The sequence below is a fragment of the Columba livia genome, chromosome 4 (genome assembly GCF_036013475.1).
Source record: "Columba livia isolate bColLiv1 breed racing homer chromosome 4, bColLiv1.pat.W.v2, whole genome shotgun sequence".
NCBI lineage: Eukaryota > Metazoa > Chordata > Aves > Columbiformes > Columbidae > Columba > Columba livia.
In genome coordinates this window covers 52,252,396-52,270,078 of record NC_088605.1, presented here as the reverse complement: position 1 = coordinate 52,270,078, position 17,683 = coordinate 52,252,396, and the positions used below count along the sequence as shown (strand labels likewise).

Below are 17,683 nucleotides of genomic sequence, written 5' to 3'. Positions count from 1 at the left end.
AGGCCTCCCAAATCATGACATTGACTCTAAAAATCAAGAGAGGAAATAAAGTAAGTCTTGCTATTTTCAAAAGTCTTTAGAATAATATTCATTTCATACACTGAACTTCATCCCTTCTGGCCATAGGGGCCGTAAATGTCCTTGCTCAAAATTGCTATGTGAAACTTTAGGTTCTCAGGCCATGTCTGCATAACAGGAGCCAGCCCTTTGTGCACTATTAAGCACCTCCAGGGACTGGGCCCCTGAAGGGACTGCCTCATATAGTCTGCCACAGTACCAAGCAATTGCAAATACTTCTATCTGATGTTCAGGCATACACATATGTGTACAAAATACTTTAAGCTTCTCCAAGGCTTCAAACTGAAACACTGTTAATATAAAAGACCAAGAACTACAACTACTTACTCCTTGAAGCACCATCTGTGATGGAAAGGTTCACAGTGAAGTCACAAGCATTGATAACCCTGCACAAAGCAGTCTGAGACATCCTTTCTGAAAGGCTTGAGTACCTTCCATAACGTTATCTGTATTATCAGCTGTTAATCAGCACAGACCAATTGATTTCATCTTCCACTGAACAAGGGCCTGGCTCATCCTTGTTTGGGTAGGTTTTAGTCTCTGTTAGTTCTGTAGCTGTGACGGTGCGTACATATGGCTTGGTAGCAGTTTTGGTACTGTTGCACTTACCATTTCACTCTGCCACTGGGCTTGGGGCCCAGGGAAGGGTTAATCCTTTCCCTGGTTTTGGCAGGTAACAGCTGTTCTACTTTCATGATCACCCAGTGAGATGCATTTTGGTGAGGTAAGTGGATGTCCTTGCAGGAGCTCCTGCAGGAGGAGCTTTGGGAAAACCAGTCAGAACTGGTTCCGTCAGTCCTAGCAGCATTCCTGCTCCCATGCTGATGCAACTGGATCCAGTCTCCCGGCAGACCAGCCAATGGCTTTCCAAAGAGCTCCCTCCAGACTGGCTGGCATGCTGAGAAGAGACTGGGGATGGCTGTGACAAAATTTGAGCCAGAGGACAAAAGGCCTTCGGCCTTCATTAAAGCTGAGAACCCTTGATGAAGATAATGCTTGTTATTAATTGGCTACTCCCAAGAAAACACGAGCTGCCTTGTTATGCTGTGAGTTTACCATTCTGCGGAGCATCTCCCCAGCACTAGTGAGACCACGGATGTTGAATCACAGTGTTGAACCGCAGAGCAATCACTTGGGATATCTGAGTGGGATTCATTTAGAGACTGTTGTGCAACAGTGGTATGAGACAGTAAAGCATGGAGTTACTTCAGTGGCAACACTCAACCTACTCCCGCTCAGGATTCAGCATGTAACAGCTTTATGTGACATGCTCTGCAGCCAAGCGTGGACTTAAACACATCCTGGAGATGAAACAGCTGAACGGTGAGCATAAACACTCCAGAACCAGGTAAAACCAGAACAGACAAATATGCAAATTCAAACTGTGTGTTCAAACTATATTCTACATGCACCAGGGAGGCCCCAGTTACCTATGTATGGCTTCTGAAAGAAAGCAGCTACTTGCACAAGCAAGGTAATCTCAACAAAAATAATTGCTAAATGCTTTAATCATGTCTTAAAGCAGAATTTTTCAGATCATAGCAAAAGGATGGGATCTTCTGAACACTGCTGTTTTCCTTCTGCTAAATCAATGACAAAACTTACGCTGATGCTGGGACCTAGATTAGACATCACTGGCTGCTAACAAGCTCCCCACCATCACTGTTCACCACCCCTTTCCAACATTACTTGCAATATTTTTCCTAACAGACACATGTTGTTAAGTCTTGCACTACTTACTCATTAGCGTTGCAGTAAGTGATTTCTCATGTAAATTCTGCCAGCCCACAGAAAAACCAGTTCAATTCCAGTCTGCACTGCTGGGGTGGACATAGAACAGAGGAGCAGAAGCACAGATGCTAATGATCCTGTTCTGGTTTTTGTTTGGTTGGTTGGTTTTTGTTTGTTTGCGTGTTTGTTTTTATTTTTTATTTTTCTGAAAATAAAAAACCAAGAAAGAGGCATAAAAGCAGTCACTGCATATCTTCCGCTTGCAAGCGGAATTACCCTTGCATATGCAGGGAGACTATTCCAAATACAAATTTCCCCTGGCTACCTGTTTCCAAGTGCTGTCTCCAAGCTTGTATGTAACAACAGCAGTTTCTGTGCACCTAATTAGAGGTTTGAAACTGATAAGAACTTTTGTCCGTGGACCTCAAGTCTTCTTTGAAATCTTAACTTCATCTTTTAAAGGCACAGCTCTGCAGCTAATGGCAACATATATTTTCTAAGTAGTCTCTCAAAGACAACATGACTGAGAAAAATAAGTGTGCAGCCATGCTAAAAGGATCATTTTCTTCTTATTGCTGCTGCTAACACACGCTTCTCAAAGGCCTGGAAATGGTTTCTGCTTTTATCTATGTCACAGCACACACCACTGCATCAGTATCCTGTCAAGCCTCTCCCCTACAGCAGACAGGTAAGAGATGCCTACTGCTGAGCTTACAAAAGGCATTGAAACTCTAACACTAGGGTATGCACTTAGCATAGGGGAACTCCTTAATATGCCTTATTACACCTTAATATTCCTTACTATGCCTCTCCTTAATATTTGTAGGGCTACAAGAGAGATATTGGTTGAATTCAGCACCTTCATACATCACAATGTAGCTCATGTGAATTATCCCAGATAAATCTTGAAAACTGAAGGGAAGTTACTATTTTTTCATGGCAGCAGTACTTACTGGGGAGTCATAGTATAAAATCCTGTACTTATTCTGTCCCATTTTGCTCTACTCTGCTACTCTATTGTCCTACCTTGCTCCCCCTTCCAGCTGAAATTCCAACCACTACTGTCTTTTTCAGGTAATACGCTAGTGCTTGCATAGAACATCTAATGAGGATTAAGACTTATAGCTACTGTCCATGTTCTTGAAAAGCTTTCATCACAAATGAGAGGGACTAAGACCTGACAGGACATTTGTTGCCCTGAGCCCTGGTTTGGTTTTGCTCCCTTCTGCTCTACCCAAGAGGTGCCTGCCTTTCATCCCTGACAGTAGTCATCTCCCAGCATAAGACAGGAAATTACCTTTTCACTGGAAGGAGCTAGATATAGTATGAAAGCAATGCAGACAGATAACAACGGGAGCCACGCTAACTCTGTGCCTATGGAAATTACATTAGAAAGCTTCATTTGCAGCTCTTGGTACCTGCATTTTCTTTGTGCACCTTTAATCGCTTCTGAACATAAATCACACTGCTTAGAAATGGGAAGGCAAAGGATGCAAGAGGAAGTCTTGTGGCTAAAACCTGGAGCAGCTAACAGGTTCAGCTGTTGTACAACCACCAACAATTCACCTTCCCATCCGAGCAGAGAAATAAGGAGTGGAATGCACATCTGGATTGTTTCTGAGGTGCTCAGACCCCACATTTACAGGAGCTGTATAAGTGGACACTCTAATAGACACATTCCAAAATACATTATTTGCTTTAGACACCTAAAAGTTATTTCTCTTTTTACCAGTTTAAAAGTAGCTACTTGCAATGCTGAGGAGATTTCCTTTCCTTAGCAAAAAGAACCTAACTGACAAAGAAACATGTACTTCCTTGTCTTCTGGAAAACTATCAGGTTTCAAGCACCACCCACGAACTAATTCCACCTGCGACTGCTGTCAGGTACCCAAATATAAATTCATTGTCAGTTGTGTAAGAAAAACCGCACTCAAAGAAGGGAGCTGTATTTCAAGGTCTGGACCCAAGTGTCAATAAGCAAGAATCCAAAAGCAGTTGAAAGTAATGATAGAGTTATCTGACTTAGCATGGATGAGGTTGGAATGATGGCATGACAACTAGGTTAAGACATATTGGAAACGCTGGATTAGATCAGGCTCTTGGACTATTCAGGTTTGATTTTTGTCCCAAAATGCAAAGAGAACAGAGTGCATTATTTCAGTCAAAAAACATTTAGCTAAGATTTGAATGCAAAAACATGTCTTTCTGACACATAAAGTGTATGAATGAAAATTTGTTTTTGCTCAAGAAAAACTGCTACTCTCCTTACTAAGAAAAAGTATTTTGGAAGCATTTTTCTACCTTGGACTTAAGATGTCCCACCTCACAGGTCTGCTTTGGTTGAAAAAGACACAAAACCTGCTTCCTTGGCTTTGTACCTAGTTCCATCATGAGCAAACAACAGCTGTTTCCCTCTGACATTCACAGGTGCAGCTGTCTCAACTGAGCAATCTCACAAGTCATGGGCAAAGCCAGACCTGCAGCAAATCAGGATTACTCACTCAAGGAAGGTGTAATCACCAGAAGAATGATAGGTATGTACAGCTTTGTTCACAAAATGAGAAGAAATTGAGGTTTGCTTATTAAAGGCTGTTTGACCCTTCTGCCCACTCATCTGTCTCATGGGACTAGACTCCAACACCAACAATTGGCCCTTGCTCCTTCAGCACACATGCTTACTGCATTCAGTTGTCGCCAAGAGCCCAAAGCCATTGCTTACTATCAAAGATAACACCTCAAGAGGCAAGCAATTGCAGGATTGTTCACCAAAGCAAGACATACCATCAGTGCACTGAGAAAACTTTTTCAAAAAGAGACAAGCATTTGTCCCCATTAAAAACCATACTTTCAGATACATTTGCTCAGGTAGTTTACTGAAGTGTTTGTAGTGCTAAGAGGCTAGGTAAGTATGTTGATATAAAAAATGCTGGAAGTTATTTTAAGAACACCAAGCTTTATACCAATTACGGAAATGGCGTTGGATAACTCAAAGGTGGATTTAGGCAAAACACTGCACAACTACTTCTGGCAACTGCCAGAAACACCTTCATAGGTGTCTGTGTGTATCTGCATTTATCAGGAAAAAAAACATATCTTAAACTCATACCTTCCCATTGCCACAGAGAAGAACTGGCCTTCCTGTAACATCCAGCAGGCAAAAATTCAAAGTAGCATCTACTACTACTCTGAGGGAAAAGGGGAATATTGGGAGGAGGACAAGAAGAGGGAAGCAAAGTCCAAAAATAGACAGGAAGCTATTCTGGTCGTAGACAGCTGTGAAACACTCAAAAGCTCCACAAATACACATAAGAGTAAAACACTGTGAGGAGCTATCATTATTCTAGAAAATGCAATGATCTTGGAGAACAACACATTTGGGAAAGAAGAAATTATGCAAGCAGACATGTCCTTCACATTACCAGAATTCCTGGATATTGAGCTGGATATTAAAAATTACTTTGCAAAATCAGCCATGTATGCAGAATATTATGCAAGAAACACCAGGCTACTCTTCCAGGACTCAAGAGAGGCCGCTACAAGTGACAAGGACACAGAAGCTCTCCAGTCAATATAACATTGCCACTTGAAAGTCAAGAAAAATCTGGAGGCATAACTTACTAATAAGATGGGGAACCAGAAATCCAGGCATGCTTAGTGGAACTAACATAATTCCACGGTGAGGGGAACAGATTAAAAGCCAGATACTGTATACATCCTGAAGAGCAGACCTGGCTGTGCAGGATCAACAATAAAAACTATCTTCAGCCTTGCCCTGCAGCAGATCAGATTTGCTTGTCACACAAGTATAGCATCTTTAGACAGCAAGAGACTTCCAGACATATAGTTCCACCCACCAGATGTGGTTTTTTATTTTTTTTTAATTTATCAGCCCACCAGACACCATGGGTCTTGGTGGTGCTTGTATATCAAATTCATATTAGGAAGCTGGTAATCAGCTTGGGGCCATAACTCAAGTAGGAAAAAGCCCCACAAACCTTACTGCTTACTACAAGTTATAATTGATCTCAGATCTGAGTTCAAGTCCAAGCCAGGACAACTCCAGCTGACACTACAATTTTCAAGAGTCTAATCACACAGAAAAAGCTCAGTTGGGCCTCTCAGTTTACTTACTGCCTATTTTTGGAAAATACCCACCAATCCACTTAGTAATCAGAGTACAAAAAATACACAACAGATGGAATTTACAAGTTACACTCGTAGCCTTACTTCTGTTAGGCTTTCAACCTGGGGATCAAGAGGGAAAACTGTCCCTCTGTTCAGTCTTCTATGCTAGCATTGGTTTATTTTATCAGTTAGAAAATGCGGTATGAATAAATACCCCAGAAAGAAAATAAGAAATAGAAGAGTTTCTGGAAGAAAAGTTTCCTAGCTTTCAAATGGGAGTTGTAATCCATCCTTAGTCTCACTAGGTTATGGCTCGGTTACCACTGAGATCAAGCTTGTTTACTCCAAAGCAAAAAGCTTGGCATGACTTATAGAAACAGCTGTCCTTGCCAGAGCTCTAATAGCACACATCTGTGGAAAAGCTGCTTGGAGAACTGCTGTTTACTTTGGTAATGAAGCTAGTTCCCCAGAATGAAACCTTGCAATCTTCCCAAGAGATGTTGCAACACATTATCCTGTACCTCAGCTACATACCATACAGACTATCAAGAGTCTGAGAACTACTTGGCTAAATCAGGAGAGCAAGGCAATGTAGCTTATCTACTCTGGATGGTACTATGCTCTATCTCCTATATTGGATTCAAAACACAGGTCCTAACTGAAACTGGTTGTGTTCAGTTTTATTTTTTTTTCCCCCTCCCTTCTCTGCTACAAGTTAAGCCACAGCCGGTAGCATCTCTTGAAGACACTTTCAAGAGAAGGGCCTCAAAACAAGATTATCAAATACCTTCTTCAAAACCGGCTTGAAGGCCAAACTCACCCCCTTGTCACTTTTTTTTTTTTTTTTCAGTCAACTCTGAACTTAGACCCCAGGTCATTGCTGAATGTGTTTAGAGGGAACACCAGCACACACTTGGACTAATAACTACCTGGTGAGGAAAATGAACTCCAGGTAGATTGTGGAGGCCAAGGCTTCCTTTCTGTTTAGGGAGTCATTGGCCTGAGGCTATTCTGCTTCTCCTCATTTATCAAAGACTGATTTTTCAAGCCACTCTCCAAATTCTCACTGACCACACAGAGGTTGAAGGCTCTCCTCTTCAATATTCCCAGCTCTTGATTCCAGTGCCAAGGTCTACTCATTTGCTCAAACTTCAGTCTGAGATTTTGCTTCTAGCAAGGTGAGTTACTTTGCCCATCCCTAATCCAGTAACTAAAAGATTCCTTTGTAAAGAATTAAGTGGACCTCCTACTGAAACAGGTACTTGCATTTTCACATTGTTTACAAACAACTTGCACCTTTGAGAGCACTGACCTCATAAGCTCACAAGCCTGTAGCTCTTCACAGCCTTGCTTTCTGCTCTTAAGTGTTGAAATTGCTGCTCTGAGGAGAAACCAAGCTCTAATTTGAAGCGCTTACATGTACTCCTGAGAGCAAGAAAAAAATCTTAACACGATTAGGTTATGTAAAAAGTTTAATTATAAAATAAATAAGTTTGTTATGGAAACATTAAATATTAAATACAGTAATAAATATTTACACATTTACAGAGATGACTTGACAATTAACCGTGTTCCTCTGCTACCAGAAGAATTCTGCTCTGTTTAAACAGAACACATTGACTCTTCTAAGAAGAAACTAAACTCAAATAATGCTCTGTGCTCAAGATCACATGGGCAGTTCAAGAAACCAAGGACACTTGGGTCAGAAAAGTTTGAGGTAAGTTGAATTCTTCACACCAGAAGGTAGAGCACACGAGACCACTGCTTGCAGAGTGTCACTGCATGAATTTAATGCTTCAAAAGGAACAGGTTCTTGGTCACATTCAACTCACTGGATCTGACTTAAAGCATTTTACACTTTGAGAGCTGCTTAAAGCAGCATTGAGTATCTGGGTAACAGAAGCAGCTTTGTGTTTATAAGAGATGGGTCCAGGCTTATCAGCTTGCTTAAGCATGGATCTTTTCCTTCAGATGCAGAGCTTTAGATCTTGCATTTACTGTCTTAGCATCCTGAGGAGACTAGTTTTAACTCAGGCTAGCACACACACAAATGGATAGCACCACTCACACAAGTCCTACTGAATTCAGAGGGATTACTTTCCACATGTACAGTAACAGAACCCAGGTGTGGCTGAGAAAGATCTGTCACCAACACCCTGCAAGTCAGAACTAGAGATGAAGTTCTTTGAAGCTGATATCAACAGGGAGCACAGCAACAGGAGAATTAGATTTTTCATCCACTGAAGTCTAGGGAGACAAGCCATGCAGAGCTCTTCCTTTAACTTTTTTTTTTTTGGGGGGGGAGGCAGGCAGGGAATATTCTCCCCTCCATCCATTCCCCTCAAAACCGCAACAAGCTCTCCCCCTTAAGTTATAGCTGCCAAAGGAAACTTGCTAACAGAATAAAGTCCATCCACACAACAGCAGAGACTGGAGTTCCAGCACTGAGAGGGCTCAGTAGCCATAGTCTCTAGCAGGTCTTGATAGCAGGTCCTCTAGCCCATAGCAGCAGCTCCTTCCACATCATGATGTCAAGATGTAGTGTTAACTGTCTTCTTCAGCAAGCAATTCAGCAGCAAGTGGCATGTTGACATCTCCTTGCAGCAGCCTCTGTCTTGATTAATCAGGGCTTAGTGGCAACAGCTCCCACCCACAGTGTCCAAGTGGATGTGTCAGGTAGCCAGAGGTACCCCGCAGCTTGGCAGTGGCCACATCAGAATCGTTCTGCAAGAGGCAGACCAGGCAGGTTAATCATCACCCAAGACATGAGTACTCTGAGCTCAAACCTACATCCAAGGCAGGTAGGTTAAATATGTGTACATACTTGGTGGACTAAGATCCTCCACTAAGATACTCTTCAGCCTTAAGTAAGCTTTGAGCAAAACACTCCAGCTGTCACTGGACAAAGCTTGGGCAAGGTCTGTAGCTGACATGTGGCAAAGCAAAACTTCTGAGTTCTGCCAGAACTTCTCAGGACTACCCTTTTTAGTTTTTCCCTTCAGCTTGTAGCATAATTCCTGTTCAGTAAGGGTCCTTGAGTCTGCTGATAAGTACACTTAAGCTCAGAAGAAGCCAAACTTGCTTGCTCATTAAAAGCCACTAGACTTCCCCAAGGAGTGATCCACCTAGGTCAAGGAGTTTTAGTGCTCAGTTGCTATGGTGGTATGTAACTCAACTGAGAGGCTACCTATGGCACTCGCAGAGTTGGCAGCTTTGTCTTGGTCTACAGCCTCCAAGTACCAGAAACTTCCCGATGCCTTGCAGAGAAGACATGAAAATGCTCAGTATTTCTCTTAGGGGTAATGATGATCCATCTGGCTGCTGTACTATCTTCCAAGGTGCAAGCCTACCTGTATTGAAGCTGCCTCTGCCCAGATATCAAGGGTTTTTTTTTCTGCTTAAGTCTGCTTATCCTATCCTCAGTACAGCTTCCTATCCTCAATTTTTCTTTAAGACAGTAGCTAGAAAGCTAACAGTGCTATTGAAGAACTCACACAACTCAGGTGGGATTTGCAAAACCAGAAAACTGTGCCAGTCATTCACATGTAACCTGTGCATTTCAAGACACTTCAAGTGTTAAAAGCAAAAACTAGCTTTGCAAAACATGCATGCAATTCTCATATGGTTAACTCCATCCTGGAAACACTGAAAAGTGTTTCAAGTCAGCTTTCATACCTGCATTCTCCTCATTTACACACCAACATGGCCATTTCTGTTTTCTTGTCGAAGTTTTTTCCTTTCTTCTTTCTCTTCATACTGAGGACACTTTTTCCTGACTCTGTGGAATTATGGCATGTTAGAGGTCATTTTGAACGCTGACATACATCCTGTTGTTACCAGCCTCCACACCCCCTGCAGCATTTAGACTTACATCCTCTGAATCCTCAAGCAGCTCCTCAGCACCAGGAAGTTTCAAGCAAGACATTTTCTAAATATTCACCATCAAGCAGTATACAGCAAAACACCAAGGGAGCCCCTCAGTTAGGCACTGGCAGTTTTGCCTCCCAGAGCCAGGCCTTCCTAGCTCAAGCCTGATTTGGTAGCAAGAAGAAGAGAGTTTACTGCTGAAACTGAGCAAAGCACCAGGAGGCTTTTTGGAGGATAGATTTCCTGGTGGCTTTAGCAAATGGCTGCAGAGACTAGACTGCCTTCATCCTCCCCACAGCAGAGTCCTGTGGACTTCAAGGGGACAGGGACTTCAAATACTTTATGTATCCCTTGAATAAACAAGCTGCTTATTGATTTTCTCCCAGTTTCTCCAGTCTTTCCTGATAACTGTTCGAAACAGAGCATCTAGCTTCTCTGGATGAAGGTACAGATAAAATGTACCTCATGCTTCAAGGTCCTGATGGTTCAGAAAATAAAATAAATTCAATCCCATTCCACGGCTTGCTCCAGAAAGTAACAATGATAATTTGTTCTTACAGCACTACAGAACTGGTTCTCTCCTAGCACTAAGGAATGAGGCAGTGTTCAGAGAACAAGCGCTCATCCCAGCATTCCTCTAGTTCAGATCTAAATATGGATCAGTGAAATGACAAATGCACACCTTGTTTCCGGAACTGCAGGAGAGGGTACAGCATGTACCCAATTCAGCTTATGTATTTCACCAGAATCTAAAATTAGACTGAACTTTTGAGTTTCACCTACAATATCCCAAGCCCTACTGAGGCAGAGCTGCAGTTCAGAACTGGAGGACTGCTGCAATATTCAGGAAACACTGGAGTCAGGCTACCCATGCTAACTATCTGACCTCAGGAACTCCTGAGGAACACACTAGCCAGAAGGAAAAGCACAGGCAGGCCTAAACTACTGCATACTGCTTGTTAGCAGGTACAAAGAAGAGTTTGATTTAAGGCCTGGAACACATACCCAGATAAACTCTCTCCATTTATTCAGAACAGGACCCTGGATTGTGATTACCTACTAGACTGAACTGTCAGCAGTTGGTTATGCTGCAATGGTTGTTCCCTGCACTTTAAGAGCAAGCAGTACAGTATAGTGTGCTGACAGCACTTGTTCCCCCATTTGCTTCCTCCCCAACTGAAGTATTTAAGCCCAGCAGCCTCCATTAGTAAATGCACAGTTGGAGCCCCATTTCCTTCCCTCCAGCCATGTACCCAGCTGTTGGATAATAGCTACACCTGAGGCTGTTATATTACTGCTTGCAGGCTTCTTCTCCACAAGGGTTAGGGTAGACACTGCTGTGTCAGCATGAATGCTCCTCCTCCACTTCCTGCTGATGTTCTGTAGCACTTTAACTATCCCAGTTGTAGCAAGAGCAGAAAGGCTCTTGTTTTAAAATATAGCACTCACAGACTGCCCACAGCCAGTATCAAGAGAGAGTAAATGAACATCTAGCCACTTATGAACTTGTCAGACTACGCTTCTACCCTCAAGACATATCCAAACTAAGATAAGAACTCAGCCCTTTTGGATGTCTTCCACACAGATAGTTCAGATGACCCATGCATATTTTGGGGCTAGGTGACACAAGCCCCACTCATGCTTAAACTAGACAGACATCAAAAAGTATAATACTTACTGCACAATCACAATGATAAGTACAGTAATGAAGCTGATGCTTGACAACAGGACAGCTACCACTACCAACACAGTCTTCGAATAGTCCGCCACATCATTCTTCTTTTGAGTCTTCATGAACTGTTCACCACAGCGCTCACCAAAGAAATCCTGATGACACCTGCAAGCAAACATCAACAGAAGTTCTTATCAGCTCCCATGCTGTTTGGAGCCAAGGACACCCACACACATGCAAAGCTGACTTAGACATCTTCAGAGTTTCCCATGAATCTCAAGATGCTGGCTTTAGAGCATGTTCATGAAATGCAGTCACTGCTCTAGCACAAGGTTTGTCAGCATTTCAACAAGTCAAGATTAGTTTGGGTGTGATGTTCCAGGAAGACACGCCTTTTCATTCTTTTGGTTTGAGTTTATGACCAACTGATGAGTTCAGTGGCTTGTTATGCATCTCAGATGCCATCATCACTTAATTTACATGGCAGAAAGATTCTCAGTCAAAATACAGCAGGAGATGGATCTATGTCAAGTTGACACTTTTCCCCTAAGCCCTCATATGCCATCAGCACATGCCAATGACACCTAACTCACAAGGTACAAGTAACTTACTTGCAGGTCACCATCTGGAGATGTTTGAGGTATATGCATTCACCGTGGATGCAAAAGTTTTTGTATTCCATTTCACAGGGAGTCCCTTTCTTTTTGTTTTTCCCTTTGTTTTTCTTCCTTCTTGATTTGCCAGAATTCTTCTCACCCCCCCTCTTTGTTGGCTTTGGTTTAACCACAGGTTCAACTGAAAAAAGGACAAGTTGACTGAGTCTAGCAATGCTAAAAAGCTACATTCTGAGAAAACTGAATTACAGAATTTGCTGAGGGGTAGGGGGATGGTCACTGTAGGAGAATCTGCAACCAGGAAACACAGGATGCAAGTGAGTAAACAGCTGTACATTTCACATCCAGCACAAAGGCAGCAAGTTTAGAAGCATTTTAAGCTCAACTCTGCCACCATTAAGTCCTGTGCAATGCAGACCAAAGGCAGAATGAGAAGATGAGCTGAGAGAGCCACCAGAGATGAAAAGCAGCAGAGCTGAAGGACTGCAGTATTCCACAGTATAAGATACTCAAGTGAAACCCTACAGGTTCAAGCAAAGATCTGCAAAGAACTTTGAATTCACATTGAGCCAAGCCATCCACTAGTTTTATTATCAACTCATATACAAGGCTAACAACATCCATTGCTCTAAACTCTCCATTTGCATCAGTGATGAAAGGCATTTTAACTCCCCAGGTTCTCCTGAGCACTTGCAGAGGCAAGACAGCTTGTTATCCTAGTTAGCATACTTGTTTCTCCCAAATAACCTACAGTGCTGTCTTCAGCAGAAGGCAGTTTATTTCCAGCTCTCCTACTTTGACAGAGATGCTGAATGCACTGAAGGAGTGAAGGCAGGATAGTCCACAAGAGCCAGGTTATTTGTTCTGCCACTTACTGTTGCTCCTCATTATCTCAATTAAAACAAACCTCTAGAAGAGTGTAGTTTAAAATCCTGGTGACTTAGTAGGCTTTAGATTCAAGCAAGGGCAATCATCTTACTTTCGCTGAGGAGAACACACTAAAGCCAGTCACTGACTATAGATCATAAGCTCCAGAGCTGCTCCATTCAGCAGTCAAAGCTCAACAGCATAATTTTAAAGCAATTTCGTAAAACACTGGCTCTCTGAAGAAACCATCCCTTTACTACTAGCTGCAAAGCATATCTTCTCAGTGCAACACCATGCTATTCAGGAGTAACAGTTAACCAGGTGAGTCTGAACAGGTCTTAAGAACAGTACAGCTATTTACAATACTCTTTCAGGCTTATTATTTCACTGTTGTGCTCTACAGACCTAATTAAAATAATTTTTGGAGTATTAATATTTTACCCAGAGCACTATGCATATAGGTAGTCACCACAACAGGACACAACTGGATCCGACTACTTCCCAACCCTGTATTTCTAGTGACAAGAACAGAGCCTGCACAAAGAAACAAGGTGTAGTTCACTGTTGTCTAGACAGCTGATCATTTTAACTTCTAGAGCAACAAGCCTGGCTTGAAGTTACTTAAAAGCAAAAATGCCTTCAGCAATCAGAAGTCTGATTCAAATGGTATAAGCTAAATTAATGTACGTAAATGAGGAACACTGTTCCTGCAGCAAGGTTTCCTATCCCTAGAAGTGTGAGCTAACTACTGACAGCTGGGGCCCCTGTTCCATCCAGCTGGACTCGATTATTTAGGTTCACACTTCCACAACTGAGACTCTTTCCATTCTTCTCTCTGCAAGGCTCAGCATGTTGGTTTGATCTCCATGTCCCTGTCTGCAAGCTGCATAGCCAGGAAAGCCATCCACAGCTGAATCATAACAGCTTGAAGACTCCACAGATAAACCTCATGCCAAGTAGAAGAGCTAGTCTACAAACCAACCACCTTTGCTAACAATTCTGGTTTCTGTGCAGTTATACAGCAGTTAAGTCATCAAGCCAGTAGTTTCACAGGCTGAACTGCTCAATAACTCTGACATTCCTGTTTCCATTGGGGGTCTTCAGCTTAAGGAAAAACTTCAACAAAGGTCCACAAACTTCCCGGACTGGGCATCTGGAGCATGTTCGCCCTTCACCTAAGAGGTCACTTAGTCTCATTCAAGTCTCTGGGTGTTTCTGCAGGAAAACAGTTGCCAGATCCCATCCTAGAGGGCAACAGCACCAGCCTACTAACATCTACTGAGATTCAAATCACCTGTAGGTACCTGGCTTGTTTTACAATCACACTTAGGCCAGAACAAATAAAATCCTCCCCATATTCAGGCAGGCTACTCAGATCTCCTCATAGTTTACAAGTGGTCAGACTACAGTAAATTCACACAATAGCTGTTGACAACTAAGTATTGCCTTAAAAATGCTTAAACTTTCCTGCAGCCATTTAAAGGTTTAAGTGTTTGCTTTCCCTAAGAAGTTTTAGTCAATTCCAACCTAAATAGGCCATCATGAGTAAACACCCATCCTTGGAAGAAGAGAGAAAACCTGATGTAAAAGCTACTTTCAGGGCCGAACAGCACCCATAAATCTCATTGACACTTCCATGCTAAGTAGGTGGTAGCTACCGCAGCACAGTCCTCCTGTCAGGTTTATCAAAAAGAGAACAGTACAGCAAGCAATCAACTAACCTGCAACTTCCACGCACCCTAACTGCACACACCACCCCTGAAAGCCTATTTTTAACACACCAGTTTCACACAGAAGCACACTTTTGCTCCCTACTCAATGAACTATGCACAGCTGCCTTAGAAAAGTATGGAAGAAGCCAATGCATCGAGAACCCTCAGGCCTAGCACTGCAGAGCTGATAAACCCACCTCACACCTTGCCCTGTCCTTCAGCACCGGGATGGATTCTGACTCACCTCGAATCAAGTCATCCACAATGTACTGGTGCACGGGAAGCAGCTCCTCGTACTCTTCATCCTCCTCATAGTCGGGACCCGACACGGCATCACCCTCGCGGGCCTCAGGCTCCCGCTGGCCGAGACCCCCGTGCCGCTCCGGCTCCGTAGCGTTTGGCGCAGAACCGGCGACAGGCCGGCAGGCTGCGAGGGGAAACGGCACCGTAGGCAAGGGGCAAACCAACGGCCGCCGCGCGACAGCCCCCTCACCGCCCCGACGCCACAAATGGCCCCAACCGCCGCCGAGCGAGAGCCCCCTCACCGCTCCGACCCCACCAACGGCCCCAAGCGCCACCCCGTGGGGTCCCACTCAACCGTGTCGCTTCCCTCTTGCCAGCCTCACACGCACCTGCGAGCGCGACCAGCGCGGCGAGTACCACCACAAAGCGCATTGGCGGTCCCGGGGGCTGGCGGCGACAGAACGACAGGTGTCGCGGCAGCCGACAGCGGCTGGTCGCGGCGGTGCGCAGCGCCCCATAGGGAGGCGCCCGCCGCCACCGCCCGCTTTATAGTCGGCCGCCGCTCGCGCGCCCGGACGTGAAGTGGCGTCAGCGGGGTGGGGCTGGGGCTGGGCGGCAGGTGAGGGCCAGGCGCAGGCGCACCCGCACCCGCTGGTGCAGCACGCGCCCCTCCCGCTTTCCACCTCCCTCACTCTCCTCGGGACCGGTGCGGGGATCTTGGCAGTTGACGGTATTGCACGGCGTTGCCATGGAGAGCCCTGTATACGGAGACACAAGGAGTTTATGGCACAGGCACACCTGCCTGGCCACTCTGCTCTTCACTCTAATCCCCACTTCCCCTGCTCCTCAGAGAGGAAGCAAGTGAGATACGGCAGAAATATGTTATGGCAATAAATCTGGTGATCACCCTTACCCTCAGTCCGTGTGCGTTTGCTTGAGCAGTGTATGAGTAATGACTGAGTAACTAGTGAAAAGGAGGGTGGGCAAACATCCAGGCAGAGGCAAATGCGCTCCTTGGGGGCACTTGGGCTCATAATTGCCACTGTAGCCCTTAGTGTTTCCCGAACTGTTGTGTAAGAAAGCATGAAGACCTGCTTTCAGGGGAGGAAAAACTAGAGAACGGGGTAGTAAGGTGCTGGTGTAGCATGGAAACCCAGAAAAGCCCTGAGGTGTGAAGGGACAAAGGGGTTGGTACCTCTGGTCCCCGCAAAGGCTCTGCCTAGCATGGTGGGGTGGGAGGACGGCTGAGACATCACGCCTTTGCAGTGCCCACTGGTATAGAGACCCTCAAAGGTGGCATGTGGCAATGCTGCCAAGTGTTGGAAAAGGAGGATCTGGGTGACCGTCTAACTGATAGGGGCTGGAACGCTACTCACAGCTCTGGAAGCTGACAGAGCCTTTGCTTGAGGTGGTCAGGATCCAAGTTGCTCAGTCATCAAACTTTCTCCCCTTCTTCCACGCATAACGAAAGAGGATACATGAGTCCTGCTGCCATCTTTGCTGGGTCATGCTGATCCCAGGAAGAGATGCCTGAGAGCTCTGATAAAGTTCCCAAATCAGTTGCTTGGACATTAACCTGTGACAGACAGCCCCAGCAAACCTCTGTCAAACTCATTGTGTGTAGTGCAATTGAAATTTATTTCAATTAGCTGACAGCTTTTATTTTAGTGTTTTTTTGTTTTGTTTGTTTGTGTTTTTTGTTGTTGTTGTTGTTGTTGTTGCTTTTTTCTGCTCATTTCCCATGCCTTTTCCCATAGTATCGACAGCAGAGAAAACACAAATCCTCCTCAGCCACCACACCTTGGTCCAGCTGCAGCACCAGGAGGCAGTGGCTGAGCAGCTCCAGAGCTATGCCTTGGTCATGACCTGGGGGCAGCTGGGGCCTCCACAGGGCCCCTCCTTTCCCCCTTGGACCAGAATTCTCCTCCCACAAGACCCCTGTAAGTCCCAGGACCTGGTGTTAGCAGGGACCAAGCGCATGTGAATGGAGGTTCTCCAAAGGCAGAGACTTTGGGGGTTGGGGTCTCTTCTGTCAAAACTTGGGGTTAGTTGTGCAAGACCAGCTGAAGGGAGGTTTGTAAATGGATTTTTCCTTCCCCCTCATCTCCCATGCTCAAGACCAGCTCCCTCAGTGAGGCACTGCAGCTTCCCTGACATATTTTCTTTTTTGCAGCTATTAAAATGAAGTATTTCTCCCAGTTTCTTATCAGACGTTCACTGGAAACATTTTCAACTAATTTTTTTTAAGTTCAATCTGAGAAATATACTGAGCCCTGAAAATTTCAGCCCCATGTGCTATGCTTGGCAAATCGTGGAGCAACTGAAAGGAGCAGCTTAGCAGGGGAAAGGTTGAATGACCTGAGTTCAATTGCCCGTGTTACCTGCGCTGTTTAGAGACCAAACACAACATATCTAGCACCTGACTCATGACGTTTCCTCTCTCCTCCAGTCTCCAGCTGGCGGCTACATCTCACTGACTGGCAGCAATGAGGAATTTGGCTCAGCATGCTTCAGATTTTTCAGGCATTTTGCTGACTTCCTCCTGCTTCCTTAAAGAAGAAGGGGCACCCTGGCATCAACCAGAACCACTCTTTGATGTTTAGAAAATACAGCAAGGTGGTGATGGCCACAAGTTGTGCATGCAGGGGTTTAGGTGGGATATCGGGCAGCTCTTCCCAAATGATGGCATCTTGGCAAAGCTCTGCTTGGCTGCTTCTCCAAAAGGACACCCTTCAGAGGCCACATGTTTCAGGATATTTAGGGTGTGATCCCAC

General features: G+C 44.5%; 1 protein-coding gene across 1 annotated transcript; it reads right to left on the bottom strand.

Annotated features, from left to right (window-relative positions):
* Nucleotides 1-7,388: 7,388 nt before the first annotated feature.
* On the bottom strand, nucleotides 7,389-15,474 carry AREG (amphiregulin). Its single transcript, XM_021289018.2, has 6 exons — nucleotides 15,299-15,474; nucleotides 14,911-15,093; nucleotides 12,085-12,268; nucleotides 11,480-11,638; nucleotides 9,610-9,712; nucleotides 7,389-8,658 (listed from the first exon to the last, which is right to left on the bottom strand). Exons 1-5 carry the CDS (start codon nucleotides 15,339-15,341, stop codon nucleotides 9,625-9,627), a joined length of 657 nt encoding a protein of 218 aa, XP_021144693.2. The 5' UTR covers nucleotides 15,342-15,474; the 3' UTR covers nucleotides 7,389-8,658; nucleotides 9,610-9,624.
* Nucleotides 15,475-17,683: the final 2,209 nt, after the last annotated feature.